The sequence below is a fragment of the Oncorhynchus keta genome, chromosome 15 (assembly GCF_023373465.1).
Source record: "Oncorhynchus keta strain PuntledgeMale-10-30-2019 chromosome 15, Oket_V2, whole genome shotgun sequence".
NCBI classification, from domain to species: Eukaryota; Metazoa; Chordata; class Actinopteri; order Salmoniformes; family Salmonidae; genus Oncorhynchus; species Oncorhynchus keta.
This window is the reverse complement of record NC_068435.1, coordinates 518,785-539,525: the sequence shown is the minus strand read 5'-3', so window position 1 is coordinate 539,525 and position 20,741 is coordinate 518,785. Positions and strand designations below refer to the sequence as shown.

Below are 20,741 nucleotides of genomic sequence, written 5' to 3'. Positions count from 1 at the left end.
TCCTCTGGTGATGTAGAGGTTATTCCGGGCCCTGCAGTGCCTAGCTCCACTCCCATTCCTCAGGCGCTCTCATTTGTTGACTTCTGTAATCGTAAAAGCCTTGGTTTCTTGCATGTTAACATTAGAAGCCTCCTCCCTAAGTTTGTTTTATTCACTGCCTTGGCACACTCTGCCAACCCGGATGGCCTAGCTGTGTCTGAATCCTGGCTTAGGAAGATCACCAAAAACCCTGACATTTCCATCCCTAACTATAACATTTTCTGACAAGATAGAACTGCCAAAGGGGGTGGAGTTGCAATCTACTGCAGAGAGAGCCTACTACTGCTACTACTATTATTATTACTACTGCTGCTACTACTACTGCTACTACTATTATTATTATTACTACTTCTACATCTACTATTATTACTGCTATTATTACTACTAATAATTCTACTACTAAATCTGCAATTATTATTATTGTTACTACTACTACTATTATTTGTACTACTACATCTACTATTATTGCTGCTATTATTACTACTATTAATAATTCTACTACTAAATCTGCTACTACTATTATTATTATTATTATTATTACTACTACTAGTATTTGTACTACTACATCTACAATTATTGCTGCTATTAGTGCTGCTGCTATTATTACTACTATTAATAATTATACTACTTCTAAATCTGCTACTACTATTATTATTATTATTATTATTATTATTATTATTATTATTATTATTACTACTACTAGTACTTGTACTACTACATCTATTAGTGCTGCTGCTATTATTACTACTATTGCTGCTATTTCTACTGCTTCTGTTGCTCTCAGGATGTCTCCTCAGTTTCTCACTCCTTCCTGATCCTTTTTTAAAAACTTTTATGAAACGCCAATTAACAGATTAATTGGATCTATTTTCTCCTCAGCTTTCTTTGCACAGGTCCTTGAGGGGACACGTCCCTGTCTGTTCTGTAATGATACTCTCTTTGTCTAGCATGGTTCTGCATGGTGTTCGTGGTTGCAGATGCAGGTTACTGTTGAGCAGTTACTGTCAAGCACTGTGGCTGTTTTTGTTAAATGGGCTTATAAATAAAGATGGATTTGATTGGTGATGTTGAACATACCTGTTTCAGAATGGAAGAGCAGGTACAGTGGGGCAAAAAAGTATTTAGTCAGCCACCAACTGTGCAAGTTCTCCCACTTAAAAAGATGAGAGGCCTGTAATTTTCATCATAGGTACACTTCAACTATGACAGACAAATTGAGGGGGAAAAAAATCCAGAAAATCACATTGTAGGATTTTTTATGAATTTATTTGCAAATTATGGTGGAAAATAAGTATTTGGTCACCTACAAACAAGCAAGATTTCTGGATCTCACAGACCTGTAACTTCTTCTTTAAGAGGCTCCTCTGTCCTCCACTCGTTACCTGTATTAATGGCATCTGTTTTGAACTTGTTATCAGTATAAAAGACACCTGTCCACAACCTCAAACAGTCACACTCCAAACTTTACTATGGCCAAGACCAAAGAGCTGTCAAAGGACACCAGAAACAAAAATGTAGACCTGCACCAGGCTGGGAAGACTGAATCTGCAATAGGTAAGCAGCTTGGTTTGAAGAAATCAACTGTGGGAGCAATTATTAGGAAGTGGAAGACATACAAGACCACTGATAATCTCCCTCGATCTGGGGCTCCCACCCCGTGGGGTCAAAATGATCACAAGAACGGTGAGCAAAAATCCCAGAACCACACGTGAGGGACCTAGTGAATGACCTGCAGAGAGCTGGGACCAAAGTAACAAAGCCTACCATCAGTAACACACTACGCTACCAGGGACTCAAATCCTGCAGTGCCAGACGTGTTCCCCTGCTTAAGCCAGTACATGTCCAGGCCTGTCTGAAGTTTGCTAGAGAGCATTTGGATGATCCAGAAGAAGATTGGGAGAATGTCATATGGTCAGATGGAACCAAAATATAACTTTTTGGTAAACACTCAACTCGTCGTGTTTGGAGGACAAAGAAAGCTGAGTTGCATCCAAAGAACACCATACCTACTGTGAAGCATGGGGGTGGAAACATCATGCTTTGGGGCTGTTTTTCTGCAAAGGGACCAGGATGACTGATCCGTGTAAAGGAAAGAATGAATGGGGCCATGTATTGTGAGATTTTGAGTGAAAACCTCCTTCCATCAGCAAGGGCATTGAAGATGAAATGTGGCTGGCTCTTTCAGCATGACAATGATCCCAAACACACCGCCTGGGCAACAAAGGAGTGGCTTCGTAAGAAGCATTTCAATGTCCTGGAGTGGCCTAGCCAGTCTCCAGATCTCAACCCCATAGAAAATCTTTGGAGGGAGTTGAAAGTCCGTGTTGCCCAGCAACAACCCCAAAACATCACTATTCTAGAGGAGATCTGCATGGAGGAATGGGCCAAAATACCAGCAACAGTGTGTGAAAACCTTGTGAAGACTTACAGAAAACGTTTGACCTCTGTCATTGCCAACAAAGGGTATATAACAAAGTATTGAGAAACTTTTGTAGGTGACCAAATACTTATTTTCCACCATAATTTGCAAATAAATTCATTAAAAATCCTACAATGTGATTTTCTGGATTTTCTTTCTATTTTTTTCTGTCATAGTTGAAGTGTACCTATGATGAAAATTACAGGCCTCATCTTTTTAAGTGGGAGAACTTGCACAATTGGTGGCTGACTAATAATTTTTTTGCCCCACTGTATCTCCAAATCCCTGCCTGTGTTTCCCTGATCAGTCTTAATAAAAGTTTGTGTCTGTGTTCTCCCCCTGCAGAGCTCTCAGTATGTGCAGTGTGTAGCAGGCTGTCTCCAGCTGATGTTGAGGGTGAATGAGTACAGGTTTGCCTGGGTGGAGGCTGACGGGGTCAACTGGTGAGTCTCTGCATACTATTACCACATCTAATACTACTGGTCTCTGGATACTATTACTACATCTAATACTACTAGTCTCTGGATACTATTACTACATCTAATACTACTAGTCTCTGGATACTATTACTACATCTAATACTACTAGTCTCTGGATACTATTACCACATCTAATACTACTAGTCTCTGGATACTATTACTACATCTAATACTACTAGTCTCTGGATACTATTACTACATCTAATACTACTAGTCTCTGGATACTATTACCACATCTAATACTACTAGTCTCTGGATACTATTACTACATCTAATACTACTGGTCTCTGGATACTATTACTACATCTAATACTACTAGTCTCTGGATACTATTACTACATCTAATACTACTGGTCTCTGGATACTATTACTACATCTAATACTACTAGTCTCTGGATACTATTACTACATCTAATACTACTAGTCTCTGGATACTATTACTACATCTAATACTACTAGTCTCTGGATACTATTACACATCTAATACTACTAGTCTCTGGATACTATTACTACATCTAATACTACTAGTCTCTGGATACTATTACTACATCTAATACTACTAGTCTCTGGATACTATTACTACATCTAATACTACTAGTCTCTGGATACTATTACTACATCTAATACTACTAGTCTCTGGATACTATTACTACATCTAATACTACTAGTCTCTGGATACTATTACTACATCTAATACTACTAGTCTCTGGATACTATTACTACATCTAATACTACTAGTCTCTGGATACTATTACTACATCTAATACTACTAGTCTCTGGATACTATTACTACATCTAATACTACTAGTCTCTGGATACTATTACTACATCTAATACTACTACTATACTACTACATCTAATACTACTAGTCTCTGGATACTATTACTACATCTAATACTACTAGTCTCTGGATACTATTACTACATCTAATACTACTAGTCTCTGGATACTATTACTACATCTAATACTACTAGTCTCTGGATACTATTACCACATCTAATACTACTAGTCTCTGGATACTATTACTACATCTAATACTACTAGTCTCTGGATACTATTACTACATCTAATACTACTAGTCTCTGGATACTATTACCACATCTAATACTACTAGTCTCTGGATACTATTACTACATCTAATACTACTAGTCTCTGGATACTATTACCACATCTAATACTACTAGTCTCTGGATACTATTACCACATCTAATACTACTAGTCTCTGGATACTATTACCACATCTAATACTACTAGTCTCTGGATACTATTACTACATCTAATACTACTAGTCTCTGGATACTATTACTACATCTAATACTACTAGTCTCTGGATACTATTACTACATCTAATACTACTAGTCTCTGGATACTATTACTACATCTAATACTACTAGTCTCTGGATACTATTACTACATCTAATACTACTAGTCTCTGGATACTATTACTACATCTAATACTACTAGTCTCTGGATACTATTACCACATCTAATACTACTAGTCTCTGGATACTATTACTACATCTAATACTACTAGTCTCTGGATACTATACTATTAGTCTCTGGATACTATTACTACATCTAATACTACTGGTCTCTGGATACTATTACTACATCTAATACTACTAGTCTCTGGATACTATTACTACATCTAATACTACTAGTCTCTGGATACTATTACCACATCTAATACTACTAGTCTCTGGATACTATTACCTACATCTAATACTACTAGTCTCTGGATACTATACATCTAATACTACTAGTCTCTGGATACTATTACTATCTAATACTACTAGTCTCTGGATACTATTACTACATCTAATACCATCTAATACTACTAGTCTCTGGATACTATTACTACACATCTAATACTACTAGTCTCTGGATACTATTACTACATCTAATACTACTAGTCTCTGGATACTATTACTACATCTAATACTACTGGTCTCTGGATACTATTACTACATCTAATACTACTAGTCTCTGGATACTATTACTACATCTAATACTACTAGTCTCTGGATACTATTACCACATCTAATACTACTAGTCTCTGGATACTATTACTACATCTAATACTACTATCTACTACATCTAATACTACTAGTCTCTGGATACTATTACCACATCTAATACTACTAGTCTCTGGATACTATTACCACATCTAATACTACTAGTCTCTGGATACTATTACTACATCTAATACTACTAGTCTCTGGATACTATTACTACATCTAATACTACTAGTCTCTGGATACTATTACCACATCTAATACTACTAGTCTCTGGATACTATTACTACTAGTCTCTGGATACTATTACTACATCTAATACTACTAGTCTCTGGATACTATTACTACATCTAATACTACTAGTCTCTGGATACTATTACCACATCTAATACTACTAGTCTCTGGATACTATTACTACTAGTCTCATCTAATACTACTAGTCTCTGGATACTATTACCACATCTAATACTACTAGTCTCTGGATACTATTACTACATCTAATACTACTAGTCTCTGGATACTATTACCACATCTAATACTACTAGTCTCTGGATACTATTACTACATCTAATACTACTAGTCTCTGGATACTATTACCACATCTAATACTACTGGTCTCTGGATACTATTACTACATCTAATACTACTGGTCTCTGGATACTATTACTACATCTAATACTACTAGTCTCTGGATACTATTACTACATCTAATATACTAGTCTCTGGATACTACATCTAATACTACTAGTCTCTGGATACTATTACTACATCTAATACTACTAGTCTCTGGATACTATTACCACATCTAATACTACTAGTCTCTGGATACTATTACTACTACTAGTCTCTGGATACTATCTAATACTACTAGTCTCTGGATACTATTACTACATCTAATACTACTAGTCTCTGGATACTATTACTACATCTAATACTACTAGTCTCTGGATACTATTACTACATCTAATACTACTAGTCTCTGGATACTATTACTACATCTAATACTACTAGTCTCTGGATACTATTACTACATCTAATACTAGTCTCTGGATACTATTACTACATCTAATACTACTAGTCTCTGGATACTATTACTACATCTAATACTACTAGTCTCTGGATACTAATCTAATACTAGTCTCTGGATACTATTACTAATAGTCTCTGGATACTATTACTACATCTAATACTACTAGTCTCTGGATACTATTACTACATCTAATACTACTAGTCTCTGGATACTATTACTACATCTAATACTACTAGTCTCTGGATACTATTACTACATCTAATACTACTAGTCTCTGGATACTATTCTAATACTACTAGTCTCTAATACTACATCTACTAGTCTCTGGATACTATTACTACATCTAATACTACTAGTCTCTGGATACTATTACCACATCTAATACTACTAGTCTCTGGATACTATTACTACATCTAATACTACTAGTCTCTGGATACTATTACTACATCTAATACTACTAGTCTCTGGATACTATTACTACATCTAATACTACTAGTCTCTGGATACTATTACTACATCTAATACTACTAGTCTCTGATACTATACTATACTAGTCTCTGGATACTATTATACATCTAATACTACTAGTCTCTGGATACTATTACTACATCTAATACTACTAGTCTCTGGATACTATTACTACATCTAATACTACTAGTCTCTGGATACTATTACTACATCTAATACTACTAGTCTCTGGATACTATTACTACATCTAATACTACTAGTCTCTGGATACTATTACTACATCTAATACTACTAGTCTCTGGATACTATTACTACATCTAATACTACTAGTCTCTGGATACTATTACTACATCTAATACTAGTCTCTGGATACTACTACATCTAATACTACTAGTCTCTGGATACTATTACTACATCTAATACTACTAGTCTCTGGATACTATTACTACTATTACTACATCTATCTAATACTACTAGTCTCTGGATACTATTACTACATCTAATACTACTAGTCTCTGGATACTATTACTACATCTAATACTACTAGTCTCTGGATACTATTACTACATCTAATACTACTAGTCTCTGGATACTATTACTACATCTAATACTACTAGTCTCTGGATACTATTACTACATCTAATACTACTAGTCTCTGGATACTATTACTACATCTAATACTACTAGTCTCTGGATACTATTACTACATCTAATACTACTACTAGTCTCTGGATACTATTACTACATCTAATACTACTAGTCTCTGGATACTATTACTACATCTAATACTACTAGTCTCTGGATACTATTACTACATCTAATTACTAGTCTCTGGATACTATACATCTAATACTACTAGTCTCTGGATACTATTACTACATCTAATACTACTAGTCTCTGGATACTATTACTACATCTAATACTACTAGTCTCTGGATACTATTACTATCTAATACTACTAGTCTCTGGATACTATTATACTACTAGTCTCTGGATACTATTACCACATCTAATACTACTAGTCTCTGGATACTATTACTACATCTAATACTACTAGTCTCTGGATACTATTACTACATCTATACTACTAGTCTCTGGATCTACTACATCTAATACTACTAGTCTCTGGATACTATTACTACATCTAATACTACTAGTCTCTGGATACTATTACCACATCTAATACTACTAGTCTCTGGATACTATTACTACATCTAATACTACTAGTCTCTGGATACTATTACCACATCTAATACTACTAGTCTCTGGATACTATTACTACATCTAATACTACTAGTCTCTGGATACTATTACTACATCTAATATCTACTACTAGTCTCTGGATACTATTACTACATCTAATACTACTAGTCTCTGGATACTACTTAGTCTCTGGATACTATTACATCTAATACTACTAGTCTCTGGATACTATTACTACATCTAATACTACTAGTCTCTGGATACTATTACTACATCTAATACTACTAGTCTCTGGATACTATTACTACATCTAATACTACTAGTCTCTGGATACTATTACTACATCTTACTACTAGTCTCTGGATACTACATCTAATACTACTAGTCTCTGGATACTATTACTACATCTAATACTACTAGTCTCTGGATACTATTACTACATCTAATACTACTAGTCTCTGGATACTATTACTACATCTAATACTACTAGTCTCTGGATACTATTACTACATCTAATACTACTAGTCTCTGGATACTATTACCACATCTAATACTACTAGTCTCTGGATACTATTACTACATCTAATACTACTAGTCTCTGGATACCACATCTAATACTACTAGTCTCTGGATACTATTACCACATCTAATACTACTAGTCTCTGGATACTATTACTACATCTAATACTACTAGTCTCTGGATACTATTACTACATCTAATACTAGTCTCTGGATACTATTACTACATCTAATACTACTAGTCTCTGGATACTATTACTACATCTAATACTACTAGTCTCTGATACTATTACTACATCTAATATACTATTACTATTACTACATCTAATACTACTAGTCTCTGGATACTATTACTACATCTAATACTACTAGTCTCTGGATACTATTACTACATCTAATACTACTAGTCTCTGGATACTATTACTACATCTAATACTACTAGTCTCTGGATACTATTACTACATCTAATACTACTAGTCTCTGGATACTATTACTACATCTAATACTAGTCTCTGGATACTATTACCACATCTAATACTACTAGTCTCTGGATACTATTACTACATCTAATACTACTAGTCTCTGGATACTATTACTACATCTAATACTACTAGTCTCTGGATACTATTACTACATCTAATACTACTAGTCTCTGGATACTATTACCACATCTAATACTACTAGTCTCTGGATACATACATCTAATACTACTAGTCTCTGGATACTATTACTACATCTAATACTACTAGTCTCTGGATACTATTACTACATCTAATACTACTAGTCTCTGGATACTATTACTACATCTAATACTACTAGTCTCTGGATACTATTACTACATCTAATACTACTAGTCTCTGGATACTATTACTACATCTAATACTACTAGTCTCTGGATACTATTACTACATCTAATACTACTAGTCTCTGGATACTATTACCACATCTAATACTACTAGTCTCTGGATACTATTACTACATCTAATACTACTAGTCTCTTACTATTACATCTAATACTACTAGTCTCTGGATACTATTACTATTACTACTAGTCTCTAATTATCTAATACTACTAGTCTCTGGATACTATTACTACATCTAATACTACTAGTCTCTGGATACTATTACTACATCTAATACTACTAGTCTCTGGATACTATTACTACATCTAATACTACTAGTCTCTATACTATTACTACATCTAATACTACTAGTCTCTGGATACTATTACTACATCTAATACTACTAGTCTCTGGATACTATTACTACATCTAATACTACTAGTCTCTGGATACTATTACTACATCTAATACTACTAGTCTCTGGATACTATTATTACTACTAGTCTCTGGATACTATCTATACTATATCTACTAGTCTCTGGATACTATTACTACATCTAATACTACTAGTCTCTGGATACTATTACTACATCTAATACTACTAGTCTCTGGATACTATTACTACATCTAATACTACTAGTCTCTGGATACTATTATCTAATACTACTAGTCTCTGGATACTATTACTACTAATACTACTAGTCTCTGGATACTATTACTACATCTAATACTACTAGTCTCTGGATACTATTACTACATCTAATACTACTAGTCTCTGGATACTATTACTACATCTAATACTACTAGTCTCTGGATACTATTACTACATCTAATATACTATTACTACATCTAATACTACTAGTCTCTGGATACTATTACTACATCTAATACTACTAGTCTCTGGATACTATTACTACATCTAATACTACTAGTCTCTGGATACTATTACCACATCTAATACTACTGGTCTCTGGATACTATTATACTATTACTACATCTAATACTACTAGTCTCTGGATACTATTACTACATCTAATACTACTAGTCTCTGGATACTATTACTACATCTAATACTACTAGTCTCTGGATACTATTACTACATCTAATACTACTAGTCTCTGGATACTATTACTACATCTAATACTACTAGTCTCTGGATACTATTACTACATCTAATACTACTAGTCTCTGGATACTATTACTACATCTAATACTACTACTGGTCTCTGGATACTATTACTACATCTAATACTACTAGTCTCTGGACTACTAGTCTCTGGATACTATTACTACATCTAATACTACTAGTCTCTGGATACTATTATACTACTAGTCTCTGGATACTAATACTACTAGTCTCTGGATACTATTACCACATCTAATACTACTAGTCTCTGGATACTATTACTACATCTAATACTACTAGTCTCTGGATACTATTACTATTACATCTAATACTACTGGTCTCTAGGATACTATTACTACATCTAATACTACTAGTCTCTGGATACTATTACTACATCTAATACTACTAGTCTCTGGATACTATTACTACATCTAATACTACTAGTCTCTGGATACTATTACTACATCTAATACTACTAGTCTCTGGATACTATTACTACATCTAATACTACTAGTCTCTGGATACTATTACCACATCTAATACTACTAGTCTCTGGATACTATTACTACATCTAATACTACTAGTCTCTGGATACTATTACTACATCTAATACTACTAGTCTCTGGATACTATTACTACATCTAATACTACTAGTCTCTGGATACTATTACTACATCTAATACTACTAGTCTCTGGATACTATTACTACATCTAATACTACTAGTCTCTGGATACTATTACTACATCTAATACTACTAGTCTCTGGATACTATTACTACATCTAATACTACTAGTCTCTGGATACTATTACTACATCTAATACTACTAGTCTCTGGATACTATTACTACATCTAATACTACTAGTCTCTGGATACTATTACTACATCTAATACTACTAGTCTCTGGATACTATTATACATCTAATACTACTAGTCTCTGGATACTATTAATACTACTAGTCTCTGGATACTATTACTACATCTAATACTACTAGTCTCTGGATACTATTACTACATCTAATACTACTAGTCTCTGGATACTATTACTATTACTACATCTAATACTACTAGTCTCTTACTACATCTAATACTACTAGTCTCTGGATACTATTACTACATCTAATACTACTAGTCTCTGGATACTATTACTACATCTAATACTACTAGTCTCTGGATACTATTACTACATCTAATACTACTAGTCTCTGGATACTATTACTACATCTAATACTACTAGTCTCTGGATACTATTACCTACATCTAATACTACTAGTCTCTGGATACTATTTACATCTAATACTACTAGTCTCTGGATACTATTACTACATCTAATACTACTAGTCTCTGGATACTATTACTACATCTAATACTACTAGTCTCTGGATACTATTACTACATCTAATACTACTAGTCTCTGGATACTATTACTACATCTAATACTACTAGTCTCTGGATACTATTACTACATCTAATACTACTAGTCTCTGGATACTATTACCACATCTAATACTACTGGTCTCTGGATACTATTACCACATCTAATACTACTAGTCTCTGGATACTATTACTACATCTAATACTACTAGTCTCTGGATACTATTACTACATCTAATACTACTAGTCTCTGGATACTATTATATCTAATACTTAGTCTCTGGATACTATTACTACATATACTACTAGTCTCTGGATACTATTACTACATCTAATACTACTGGTCTCTGGATACTATTTACATCTAATACTACTAGTCTCTGGATACTATTATCTACTACTAGTCTCTGGATACTATTATACTATTACTGGATACTATTACATCTAATACTACTAGTCTCTGGATACTATTACCTACATCTAATACTACTGGTCTCTGGATACTATTATCCTACATCTAATACTACTAGTCTCTGGATACTATTACTACATCTAATACTACTAGTCTCTGGATACTATTACCACATCTAATACTACTAGTCTCTGGATACTATTACTACATCTAATACTACTAGTCTCTGGATACTATTACTACATCTAATACTACTAGTCTCTGGATACTATTACTACATCTAATACTACTAGTCTCTGGATACTATTACTACAGTCTCTGGATACTATTACTACACTACTACTAGTCTCTGGATACTATTACTACATCTAATACTACTAGTCTCTGGATACTATTACTACATCTAATACTACTAGTCTCTGGATACTATTATACATCTAATACTACTAGTCTCTGGATACTATTACTACATCTAATACTACTAGTCTCTGGATACTATTACTACATCTAATACTACTAGTCTCTGGATACTATTACTACATCTAATACTACTAGTCTCTGGATACTATTACTACATCTAATACTACTAGTCTCTGGATACTATTACCACATCTAATACTACTAGTCTCTGGATACTATTTACATCTAATACTAGTCTCTGGATACTATACTACATCTAATACTAGTCTCTGGATACTATTACTACATCTAATACTACTAGTCTCTGGATACTATTACTACATCTAATACTACTAGTCTCTGGATACTATTACTACATCTAATACTACTAGTCTCTGGATACTATTACTACATCTAATACTACTAGTCTCTGGATACTATTACTACATCTAATACTACTAGTCTCTGGATACTATTACTACATCTAATACTACTAGTCTCTGGATACTATTACTACATCTAATACTACTAGTCTCTGGATACTATTACTACATCTAATACTACTAGTCTCTGGATACTATTACATCTAATACTACTAGTCTCATACTATTATACATCTAATACTACTAGTCTCTGGATACTATTACTACATCATCTAATACTACTAGTCTCTGGATACTATTACTACATCTAATACTACTAGTCTCTGGATACTATTACCACATCTACTACTAGTCTCTGGATACTATTACTATTACATCTAATACTACTAGTCTCTGATACTATTACTACATCTAATACTACTAGTCTCTGGATACTATTACCACATCTAATACTACTAGTCTCTGGATACTATTACCACATCTAATACTACTAGTCTCTGGATACTATTACTAATACTACTAGTCTCTGGATACTATTACATCTAATACTACTAGTCTCTGGATACTATACTATACTAGTCTCTGGATACTATTACTACATCTAATACTACTAGTCTCTGGATACTATTACTACATCTAATACTACTAGTCTCTGGATACTATTACTACATCTAATACTACTAGTCTCTGGATACTATTACCACATCTAATACTACTAGTCTCTGGATACTATTACTACATCTAATACTACTAGTCTCTGGTACATTACTACATCTAATACTACTAGTCTCTGGATACTATTACTACATCTAATACTACTAGTCTCTGGATACTATTACTACATCTAATACTACTAGTCTCTGATACTATTATCTAATACTATCTAATACTACTGGTCTCTGGATACTATTACTACATCTAATACTACTAGTCTCTGGATACTATTACTATTACTAGTCTCATCTAATATCTAATACTAGTCTCTGGATACTATTACTACATCTAATACTACTAGTCTCTGGATACTATTACTACATCTAATACTACTAGTCTCTGGATACTATTACTACATCTAATACTACTAGTCTCTGGATACTATTACCACATCTAATACTACTAGTCTCTGGATACTATTACTACATCTAATACTACTAGTCTCTGGATACTATTACTACATCTAATACTACTAGTCTCTGGATACTATTACTACATCTAATACTACTAGTCTCTGGATACTATTACTACATCTAATACTACTAGTCTCTGGATACTATTACTATCTAATACTACTAGTCTCTGGATACTATTACTACACTACTACTAGTCTCTGGATACTATTACTACATCTAATACTACTAGTCTCTGGATACTATTACTACATCTAATACTACTATCTGGATACTATTACTAATACTACTAGTCTCTGGATACTATTACTACATCTAATACTACTAGTCTCTGGATACTATTACTACATCTATCTAATACTACTAGTCTCTGGATACTATTACTACATCTAATACTACTAGTCTCTGGATACTATTACTAATACTACTGGTCTCTGGATCTATCTAATACTACTAGTCTCTGGATACTATTACTACATCTAATACTACTAGTCTCTGGATACTATTACTACATCTAATACTACTAGTCTCTGGATACTATTACTACATCTAATACTACTAGTCTCTGGATACTATTACTACATCTAATACTACTAGTCTCTGGATACTATTACTACATCTAATACTACTAGTCTCTGGATACTATTACTACATCTAATACTACTAGTCTCTGGATACTATTACTACATCTAATACTACTGGATACTATTACTACATCTAATACTACTAGTCTCTGGATACTATTACTACATCTAATACTACTAGTCTCTGATACTATTACTACATCTAATACTACTAGTCTCTGGATACTATTACCACATCTAATACTACTAGTCTCTGGATACTATTACTACATCTAATACTACTAGTCTCTGGATACTATTACTACATCTAATACTACTAGTCTCTGGATACTATTACTACATCTAATACTACTAGTCTCTGGATACTATTACTACATCTAATACTACTAGTCTCTGGATACTATTTATCTAATACTACTATCTAATACTAGTCTCTGATACTACTAGTCTCTGGATACTATTACTACATCTAATACTACTAGTCTCTGGATACTATTACTACATCTAATACTACTAGTCTCTGGATACTATTACTACATCTAATACTACTAGTCTCTGGATACTATTACTACATCTAATACTACTAGTCTCTGGATACTATTACTACATCTAATACTACTAGTCTCTGGATACTATTACTACATCTAATACTACTAGTCTCTGGATACTACTTAGTCTCTGGATACTATCTAATACTACTAGTCTCTGGATACTATTACTACATCTAATACTACTAGTCTCTGGATACTATTACTACATCTAATACTACTAGTCTCTGGATACTATTACACATCTAATACTACTAGTCTCTGGATACTATTACTACATAATACTACTAGTCTCTGGATACTATTACTACATCTAATACTACTAGTCTCATACTATTACTACTACATCTATTATACTAATACTAGTCTCTGGATACTATTACTACATCTAATACTACTAGTCTCTGGATACTATTACTACATCTAATACTACTAGTCTCTGGATACTATTACCACATCTAATACTACTAGTCTCTGGATACTATTACTACATCTAATACTACTAGTCTCTGGATACTATTACTACATCTAATACTACTAGTCTCTGGATACTATTATCTAATACTACTAGTCTCTGGATACTACATCTAATACTACTGGTCTCTGGATACTATTACTACATCTAATACTACTAGTCTCTGGATACTATTACTACATCTAATACTACTAGTCTCTGGATACTATTACTACTATCTAATACTACTAGTCTCTGGATACTATTACTACATCTAATACTACTAGTCTCTGGATACTATTACTACATCTAATACTACTAGTCTCTGGATACTATTACTACATCTAATACTACTAGTCTCTGGATACTATTACTACATCTAATACTACTAGTCTCTGGATACTATTACTACATCTAATACTACTAGTCTCTGGATACTATTACTACATCTAATACTACTAGTCTCTGGATACTATACTATTACTACTAGTCTCATCTAATACTACTAGTCTCTGGATACTATTACTACATCTAATACTACTAGTCTCTGGATACTATTACTACATCTAATACTACTAGTCTCTGGATACTATTACTACATCTAATACTACTAGTCTCTGGATACTATTACTACATCTAATACTACTAGTCTCTGGATACTATTACTACATCTAATACTACTAGTCTCTGGATACTATTACCACATCTAATACTACTGGTCTCTGGATACTATTACTACATCTAATACTACTAGTCTCTGGATACTATTACCACATCTAATACTACTAGTCTCTGGATACTATTACTATATTTATTAACAAGTGTGGTTTCCTGTACCTCAAATCAAATGTATTTATAAAGCCCTTCGTACATCAGCTGATATCTCAAAGTGCTGTACAGAAACCCAGCCTAAAACCCCAAACAGCAAGCAATGCAGGTGTAGAAGCACGGTGGCTAGGAAAAACTCCCTAGAAAGGCCAAAACCTAGGAAGAAACCTAGAGAGGAACCAGGCTATGTGGGGTGGCCAGTCCTCTTCTGGCTGTGCCGGGTGGAGATTATAACAGAACATGGCCAAGATGTTCAAATGTTCATAAATGACCAGCATGGTCGAATAATAATAAGGCAGAACAGTTGAAACTGGAGCAGCAGCACGGCCAGGTGGACTGGGGACAGCAAGGAGTCATCATGTCAGGTAGTCCTGAGGCATGGTCCTAGGGCTCAGGTCCTCCGAGAGAAAGAGAGAATTTGAGAGAGCACACTTAAATTCACACAGGACACCGAATAGGACAGGAGAAGTACTCCAGATATAACAAACTGACCCTAGCCTCCCGACACATAAACTACTGCAGCATAAATACTGGAGGCTGAGACAGGAGGGGTCAGGAGACACTGTGGCCCCATCCGAGGACACCCCCAGACAGGGCCAAACAAATCCAGGCTGTATCACAACCGGTTGTGATTGGGAGTCCCATAGGGTGGCGCACAATTGGCCTAGCATTGTCCGGGTTTGGCCGTCATTATAAATAAGAATTTGTTCTTGCCTAGTTAATTAAAGGTTTAAAAAAATCTTTAGGAATCTGTGGCATGGCGTTGTGACAAAACTGCACATTTTAGTGACATATTGTCCCCAGCACAAGGTGCACCTGTGTAATGATCATGCTGTTTAATCAGCTTCTTGATATGCCACAACTGTCAGGTAGATGGATTATCTTGGCAAAGGAGAAATCCTATCAGAGATGTAAACAAATTTGTGCACAACATTTTTGAGAAATAATACTTTTTATTCATATGGAACATTTCTGGGATCTTTTATTTCAGCTCATGAAACATGGGACCAACAGTTTATATTTTTGTTCAGTATACTTCTGTTGTTACAATCATTGGATACTTCTATTATACTATCTGTTAGCATTACATCATTAGTGTGTTTGGGGTTGTCTGATGCTTTATGCTGCTTGACTACACTACAAGAGGAAGTTAGCCTAACCACTGCTGTTATCTGTAACTCAAGCCATAAACTCCATAACCAAAACCATGCAATAAAACCACGATGCACCATAAAACTGCTGTGATCGACAAGTGTGGTGTCCTGTACCACCTGACCCCTGACCCTGTTCTCTCTCCTCCCTCTAGCATTACTACCTGACCCTGTTCTCTCTCCTCCCTCTAGCATTACCCCCTGACCCTGTTCTCTCTCCTCCCTCTAGCATTACTACCTGACCCCTGACCCTGTTCTCTCTCCTCCCTCTAGCATTACTACCTGACCCCTGACCCTGTTCTCTCTCCTCCCTGTAGCATTACCCCCTGACCCTGTTCTCTCTCCTCCCTCTAGCATTACTACCTGACCCTGTTCTCTCTCCTCCCTCTAGCATTACTACCTGACCCCTGACCCTGTTCTCTCTCCTCCCTCTAGCATTACCACCTGACCCCTAACCCTGTTCTCTCTCCTCCCTCTAACATTACTACCTGACCCCTGACCCTGTTCTCTCTCCTCCCTCTAGCATTACTACCTGACCCCTGACCCTGTTCTTTCTCCTGCCTCTAGCATTACTACCTGACCCTGTTCTCTCTCCTCCCTCTAACATTACTACCTGACCCCTGACCCTGTTCTCTCTCCTGCCTCTAGCATTACTACCTGACCCTGTTCTCTCTCCTCCCTCTAGCATTACTACCTGACCTCTGACCCTGTTCTCTCTCCTCCCTGTAGCATTACCCCCTGACCCTGTTCTCTCTCCTCCCTGTAGCATTACCACCTGACCCCTGACCCTGTTCTCTCTCCTCCCTCTAGCATTACTACCTGACCCCTGACCCTGTTCTCTCTCCTCCCTCTAGCATTACTACCTGACCCCTGACCCTGTTCTCTCTCCTCCCTGTAGCATTACCCCCTGACCCTGTTCTCTCTCCTCCCTGTAGCATTACCACCTGACCCCTGACCCTGTTCTCTCTCCTCCCTCTAGCATTACTAGCTGACCCCTGACCCTGTTCTCTCTCCTCCCTCTAGCATTACTACCTGACCCCTGACCCTGTTCTCTCTCCTCCCTGTAGCATTACCCCCTGACCCTGTTCTCTCTCCTCCCTCTAACATTACTACCTGACCCCTGACCCTGTTCTCTCTCCTCCCTCTAGCATTACTACCTGACCCCTGACCCTGTTCTCTCTCCTCCCTGTAGCATTAACCCCTGACCCTGTTCTCTCTCCTCCCTCTAGCATCACGGCTGTGCTCAGTAACAAGTGTGGTTTCCAGCTGCAGTACCAGATGGGGTTTTGTGTGTGGCTGCTGGCCTTCAACTCTCAGCTCTGTGAGCAGCTACGCCGTTACAACGTGGTGCCGGCCCTGTCTGACATCCTGCAGGAGTCTGTCAAGGAGAAGGTCACGCGCATCATCCTGGCTGCCTTCAGGGTACGTACTGCTAGTTAGTTACGTTACCTGTTCAGCAGACTGCAATAGCATCGAATAGTCGCCGCGATATGCAACTGTTCAGGGATGTCAGGAACCAATACACGCAGTCAGTCAGGAAAGCAAAGGCCAGCTTCTTCAGACAGAAAATTGCATCCTGTAGCTCCAACTCCAAAAAGTTCTGGGACACTGTGAAGTCCATGGAGAACAAGAGCACCTCCTCCCAGCTGCCCACTGCACTGAGGCTATGTAACACGGTCACCACCGATAAATCCACGATTATCGAAAACTACTACAAGCATTTCTCAACGGCTGGCCATGCCTTCCGCCTGGCTACTCCAACCTCGGCCAACAGCTCCGCCCCCCCCCCGCAGCTACTCGCCCAAGCCTCTCCAGGTTCTCCTTTACCCAAATCCAGATAGCAGATGTTCTGAAAGAGCTGCAAATTCTGGCCCCGTACAAATCAGCTGGGCTTGACAATCTGGACCCTCTATTTCTGGAACTATCTGCCGCCATTGTCGCAACTCCTATGAGATCCCCAAGGATTGGAAAGCTGCCGCAGTCATCCCCATCTTCAAAGGGGGAGACACCCTGGACCCAAACTGTTACAGACCTATATCCATCCTGCCCTGCCTATCTAAGGTCTTCGAAAGCCAAGTCAACAAACAGGTCACTGACCATCTCGAATCCCACCGTACCTTCTCCGCTGTGCAATCTGGTTTCCGAGCCGGTCACGGGTGCACCTCAGCCACACTCAAGGTACTAAACGATATCATAACCGCCATCGATAAAAGACAGTACTGTGCAGCCGTCTTCATCGACCTTGCCAAGGCTTTCGAGTCTGTCAATCACAACATTCTTATCGGCAGACTCAGTAGCCTCGGTTTTTCAGATGACTGCCTCGTCTGGTTCACCAACTACTTTGCAGACAGAGTTCAGTGTGTCAAATAAAGTAAAGGTGTTCTCAACTAGCCTACCTGGTTAAATAAAGGTGTTCTCAACTAGCCTACCTGGTTAAATAAAGGTGTTCTCAACTAGCCTACCTGGTTAAATAAAGGTGTTCTCAACTAGCCTACCTGGTTAAATAAAGGTGTTCTCAACTAGCCTACCTGGTTAAATAAAGGTGTTCTCAACTAGCCTACCTGGTTAAATAAAGGTGTTCTCAACTAGCCTACCTGGTTAAATAAAGGTGTTCTCAACTAGCCTACCTGGTTAAATAAAGGTGTTCTCAACTAGCCTACCTGGTTAAATAAAGGTGTTCTCAACTAGCCTACCTGGTTAAATAAAGGTGTTCTCAACTAGCCTACCTGGTTAAATAAAGGTGTTCTCAACTAGCCTACCTGGTTAAATAAAGGTGTTCTCAACTAGCCTACCTGGTTAAATAAAGGTGAAATAAAAAAAGCAGCTACGCTTGTTTTAAATGATCTGTCAAAGGAATCTAAGCAATTGTACATAATGTTGATGCTACCGTCTCCTATGACCGAAAAGAGCTTCAGGATATCAGAACAGCGATTTACTAACCTCGAACTGGATGAAGATTTAATCTTTAATGAGTCTGACAGGAAGGATATAATGTTGTCCCCAATCAAGGCCCAAATCCCTGTCATCCACATGAAGGAGGAGATCATGTTGTCCCCAGACAAGGCCCAAATCCCTGTCATCCACATGAAGGAGGAGATCATGTTGTCCCCAGACAAGGCCCAAATCCCTGTCATCCACATGGAGGAGATCATGTTGTCCCCAGACAAGGCCCAAATCCCTGTCATCCACATGAAGGAGGAGATCATGTTGTCCCCAGACAAGGCCCAAATCCCTGTCATCCACATGAAGGAGGAGATCATGTTGTCCCCAGACAAGGCCCAAATCCCTGTCATCCACATGGAGGAGATCATGTTGTCCCCAGACAAGGCCCAAATCCCTGTC

At 36.5% G+C, this 20,741-nt stretch overlaps 1 protein-coding gene and 1 long non-coding RNA gene across 3 annotated transcripts in view; one reads left to right on the top strand and one right to left on the bottom strand.

Annotated features, from left to right (window-relative positions):
* The window catches only part of LOC118395161 (V-type proton ATPase subunit H-like), a 76,746-nt gene that overhangs the window by 35,049 nt on the left and 20,956 nt on the right, over window positions 1-20,741 (top strand). For both annotated transcript variants that reach the window (XM_052462701.1, XM_052462700.1), the window contains exons 8-9: window positions 2,804-2,901; window positions 18,629-18,821. In XM_052462701.1, coding sequence (XP_052318661.1) covers window positions 2,804-2,901; window positions 18,629-18,821 — 291 coding nt within the window. The remainder of the gene's footprint in view (window positions 1-2,803; window positions 2,902-18,628; window positions 18,822-20,741) is intronic.
* Window positions 17,651-18,619, bottom strand: LOC127907469 (uncharacterized). Its single transcript, XR_008064452.1, has 3 exons — window positions 18,175-18,619; window positions 17,976-18,012; window positions 17,651-17,725 (listed from the first exon to the last, which is right to left on the bottom strand). It is a non-coding gene; the product is annotated as an uncharacterized LOC127907469 (long non-coding RNA).